General features: G+C 43.1%; 1 protein-coding gene across 1 annotated transcript in view; it reads right to left on the bottom strand.

Annotated features, from left to right (window-relative positions):
• The window catches only part of ano7 (anoctamin 7), a gene marked incomplete at both ends in the record, with an annotated part of 40663 nt that overhangs the window by 32528 nt on the left and 3135 nt on the right, over positions 1 to 5000 (bottom strand). Inside the window, 2 exons of the mRNA XM_080731926.1 lie at positions 1 to 105; positions 1236 to 1343. The exon at positions 1 to 105 is cut by the window's left edge and continues 32 nt beyond it. Coding sequence (XP_080588052.1) covers positions 1 to 105; positions 1236 to 1343 — 213 coding nt within the window. The remainder of the gene's footprint in view (positions 106 to 1235; positions 1344 to 5000) is intronic.

The following is a 5000-nucleotide window of genomic DNA, read 5'->3' as shown; positions in this document are numbered from 1 at the left end:
GTAGTGGTGAGTTAGAGGGTTGGGGACGTCCTGCCACAGCGGGTTGGGAAGTGACAACTTCTCCAGGACTTCCTGGGTCCAGTTGAGGTTTGGGGCAGTTACCACCTGCACCAGAACACATTATTATCTAATGATCTGCACATCCTATATCGACCATCCTATATCGACGGGGCAGTTTGTTTAGTGCTGCAATCAATGGCTGAGGGGACAATTAAAACTCCTGTTAAAGCGAAGTTTTCATGATCAGTGTCATTGTTATTGAAAGTGCTATGTGTGTGATGGGCTTATTGATCATATCAGCCAGCGTGGGTGTGGGAAGTCTGATGATCTTGGAAGTAATATAGGGTAATACTGTAAAGTTTGTATGTTAGGCATGGACAGTATAGTGAAAAACACACAGAACAATACAACAGAACGGGTTGAATAATGCTTTTGTACAGTAATAGCATAAGTTACACGTTAACTAATGATCTACAGGTACTGTACAATATGAGCAATTTTATAGCACTTTTTTAAACAAGTTGCGAACTCAAAGAGCTTTACAATGGTCCATTCATTCATACATTGGGAAGTGAAGCCAGCGTCCTCACTTCCCAAATGGTGGCAAGCTAACACAGACTGACTCATTGGAGGCAATGTGGGGTTCAGTGAAGGTCCGGAGGGCACTGGCTGGTAAAGCGTAAAGATGAGGAGAGAGTGGAGAGCCCAAGTACTGTACACTTCGACATGTGGACAGGAGGAGCCGGGATTCAAACCGGCGACCAATGGATCATTGGACAACCTGCTCTACATCCTGAGCCACAGCCGCCTCCATAGTACATTAGCACTGTTAGGGCACGGCCACATCTGGCTCGTAAGGCGGCGTAACGCCCCTGCCTATAGCAGCATTACTCCCTTACATTCGAACCTTCACACTTGAGCAGCTAATGTGAGTGTCAACAAAGTGACGTTCTTCCTGCGTTTAGGTCTGTCCCATTGGTTAGTGCGTATCACTGCCGGGTGAGAGTACAGCAGTGCTGAACCATGAACCTGTATTGAACCCTTGAGCGTGTGACCCCGCAGCAGCATAATGCGTCTTCGGTCAGAGACCTAACGCTTCTTCCGGGTTATTCTCTTAACATGGGAGTGGATGAGGGTCAATGCATCTGTCTCTGACTGTCTGAACGTACCCTTATGGGAACTAGGGCTGCTGTGGATAGGAGTCAGAATCAGGGCCAGGGGTCCAGGCAGCTTACCTCCAGTGGGACACGGAGACTGATCTCTTCAGCATAGTAGCGTAGAACACTCCAAGGGGCGCTAAGGAGAACATAGCAGATCTTTTTCTTTGCCTGCTGAACTTCTGTCTGAGAAATGGAAAGGTGCATGCACACGCACGCACACACAAACATTATTCAGCCTGTATACAAAATACCTAATGATAGTAGTTGTTTAGTAGCAGCAATTTAACAATTGGAACTAGGATTCCAGGTAAACCAAGAAGTATCGGTCTAAACAATATACTATCAAAACTAATCTGTAAAATGAAACCATACCAGGTAAACAATTTAAATGACATGCTACTGTAGATCTACAAGCTCACATTTTCACAATATTTATCTGTGGAACAAAGTCAAACAAAATGTAATGATGATTATTCTGGGGGGTCACACTCTGAAAAGGTTGAGAACCACAGATATGAACAAACATTATTACAATGGGAAGGCCTCCCTCAACCACCTGTTTTTCCTGCACACACAGCCACAAACAGTAGACTGATCAGTTGGAGTCCTGAACCAGGTCCAGGGTAGTGTCAGACCAACCCTGCATGTCTACTCAGTGATTCTCAAAAGGTTTTCATTTCAATGACCCTAATGTATTAGACTCTGAGAGTGTACAAATGGAACCATTTGTACATGCCATTAATTTGTAAAAACCATTAAGTGTCTCGCTTGTAGATCTACAGCAGTGGTTTTCAACCATTTTCATATCAAGGTCCATTATTTATTCGGCATTTGAGCCATGGACCACCGTTTGATGAGATTTTACCTCTCAGACCCAAAACTTTTGTCCACAATTCCATGCTGTATTGTACCATAGGAGAGACAACATTACAGGCAATCGCTGATCAAAATAACAATGTTTCTACTTTCTCTAATTGTGTAGACTTCTTCTAAATTAAATAATGCAGATGTGTAACAATAATGTAACTCTTCAGGGCGTAAAATGACACACTCTCAAGAGTTACAGATCTATAATGGTCTGTTTGGTTAACAACTCTACATCATTTAGCTGGGGACCACCTGGAACCCCCTCAAGGGCCACTAGTTGAAAACCACTGATCTACAGTACTATTTTTGCTATTTTGAAATGTTATGTGGGGCATCAGGTTAAAAGTGGTTAAAGACCAAGTGAAATGAAAAATACATTTTTCACACTTTTAGAGCTTATCTGTGGTAATCATATGGGCATTCCTAACACTAGATGCCAAAAAATAGAAAATAAACAATGTTTGTGTATATCAAAAGTCCCTAAATAGCCCATTCTTAATTATTTCCTGTGAACAGAAACATGCTGCATGATGATATAGACAGACTTTTTGAATATAAATGAACCATTGATTACATTCACCTGTTTGATTCCCATTGCTGCACATTCCTCCAAACACAGCTGTTTTTAATTACAGGGCTACTCAGTTTTGAATGTCATTCAAGATGAAGTCCAAACTATGTATTACTCATTGTAAACTTAAAGCTGTACTGTGGAAGCTGCTCAACTAGTGGTCAGTAGCGGTATTGCTTTTTTCGGCCGGAGTCTCCGGGGGTCCGCGGACCACCGCGGCCGTCGCGAGCACCTCCGCCTTGCCGATACGATTCCGTAGAGCCGTCTCCCATCATTTTTAGACCAGAATTGAGGGAGTAGCAAGCAAGATTCCTTCACCAATGTAAACACAGTTGCTGAGGGAAGCTACTTCCTTTAGAGACAGCAAGACTCGCTGTGATTGGCCGGTGGTGTATGATCGGCCCTGTGATTGTCCGGTAGTGTATCATGTGGGAGATGACATCAGCCGGGAAATTCTCCCCCCCTCACAACTCATAGAAAACATATAAAGAGAAGGCTTCAGAAGCTGAAAATAACAGAGTGGGGGTTCTAAAACTTTAGCGATTTAACAGTTAGGACAATTTTAAGATTTGTTTTATAAAAAAAGTTACATGGTATAACTTTAATGAGCACAATAGAATATGTATGTGTAAACATTATAGGTTAGAATAATAAGCAACTTGGTAACAAACATTCTGCACAAGAGGCAGCCTGGTCGTGTATCTCTGCCTTGCTAATGATGGCTACAAACAAAACATTAGGCATCACATGACTCAGATTTTACATTCTATCGCCTGAAGGGCTGGTCCCTTCTGATTGGTTCAGAAACACACAGGCTTGTGTTTCAGACTGAAACTTCAAAATAAAATGCCCAAAATAGTCATTTCACTGGGTCTTTAACAAGTGGTTAACAATACAGTGTCTTGGTGTTCAATCGTGGTGCATCCGGCTTTGTTGTTTGTTGTTGCGTTGTTTTCCGTGTTGTAGCCTATTATGAATTATATCAGTCATATTTGACAGTGTATTTCACAACACCTGTTACAGTCAATCAGCTTTTCGGAAGTAGCCTTGCTTGGCCAGACTATATACTAATGCCGCTAACTAAATGCAGTATAGTAGTCCGGAGCCTATCACATTCAGAAACAATTCCATGATGGGAGGTTACAAAAACTAGGGGTGGAGGGGAGCTGGGGAGGGGGGAGTCACTGTCACTGTTTACAGTACCCAAACTATCAGCTAAACACAGCAGGTGACATTCCTATACAAAGACAGAAACATCAGGAATGCACCCCCCAGGAGCCCTCAGTATGCAATTAAGACCCATGTTGTCTGTTCTGTTGCTGCATGGAGAATGAGATGTGCTCACACGAGACATGCTGCGAGAGAGACAAAGTCCACCTTACTTTGTAATTAGCCAACCAAGGGTTACTCACGACTCTGGAGCTAAGGGGGTGTGCCAGATTTGAAGAGCTAGCACTCAAAACTAGACCATCCCCACCTTGTTTTAACATGGGTGGAATTGTTTAGCTGTGCTACGCTATTTCTGAAGCACTTGTATAGAGCATCTATGTGATGATGACATGTTGGTTCTGTTAAAGCTTGTTGACTTACCAAGGCAAACATTTACATTGACTATACATTCTTCCTCTGTGGACATTGATTGGTTGATTCACTGACATATATTGACACAGATACTGCAAGTGCAAACAATCAAAAAGATAAACACCAAATAGCTTGACAAGCTATTTAAAACGGTGGGGGTTTTAGATGGTGTGTGTGTGTGTGTGTGTGTGTGTGTGTGTGTGTGTGTGTGTGTGTGTGCGTGTGCGTGTGCGTGTGTGTGTGCGCGTGTGTGTGCGTGTGTGTGTGTGTGAGAGAGAGAAACATTTTCTGTCCCTCACTTTGAATGCCATTACTTTGGTTTTCCTGGCATTGAACACTCCATTTCTACTGCCAGTACCCTTCCTTTCTCTGCTGTGCTCAAGACTATAGGGCAATGCCATCTGCATAGTTGAGGTCTGTGATCGTGATGGGATGTATTTGCTAAGTCTTCCTCAGGAACAGCTTGAAATCCAGTGTCTTCTCCCATGCCACTGATTGCGAGTCTCAGGGTGTGTTTCCATAGCCGCAATAAACAGGAAGGGGGCCAGCGTATCACGCTGTAGACGCCCAGGAATATGTCAAACTCTTCAGTCTCACCATCGTGGGTCAGAACTTTGGCTCGAGTCCAACTATACTGTAGCTTGCCGCTATCATGCCACTATCATCTTCTGAGGAACGCCAAAGGCCCGGAGAAAGCTTCCCCCGGTCACTGTAAGGTGTCAAAAGCTTTTTGGAAGTCAATGAAGGAAGCTTAATTATGCTGTTATTGCAATTTGAGTGAGTAATTACTGTATTTATATTTTCTAAAATTCTACTTACAT

The sequence above is a fragment of the Nannobrachium achirus genome, assembly GCF_963921795.1.
Source record: "Nannobrachium achirus genome assembly, chromosome: 8".
Lineage (NCBI taxonomy): Eukaryota > Metazoa > Chordata > Actinopteri > Myctophiformes > Myctophidae > Nannobrachium > Nannobrachium achirus.
The sequence above is the reverse complement of the archived record's forward strand: the minus strand, read 5'-3'. Positions and strand labels throughout refer to the sequence as shown.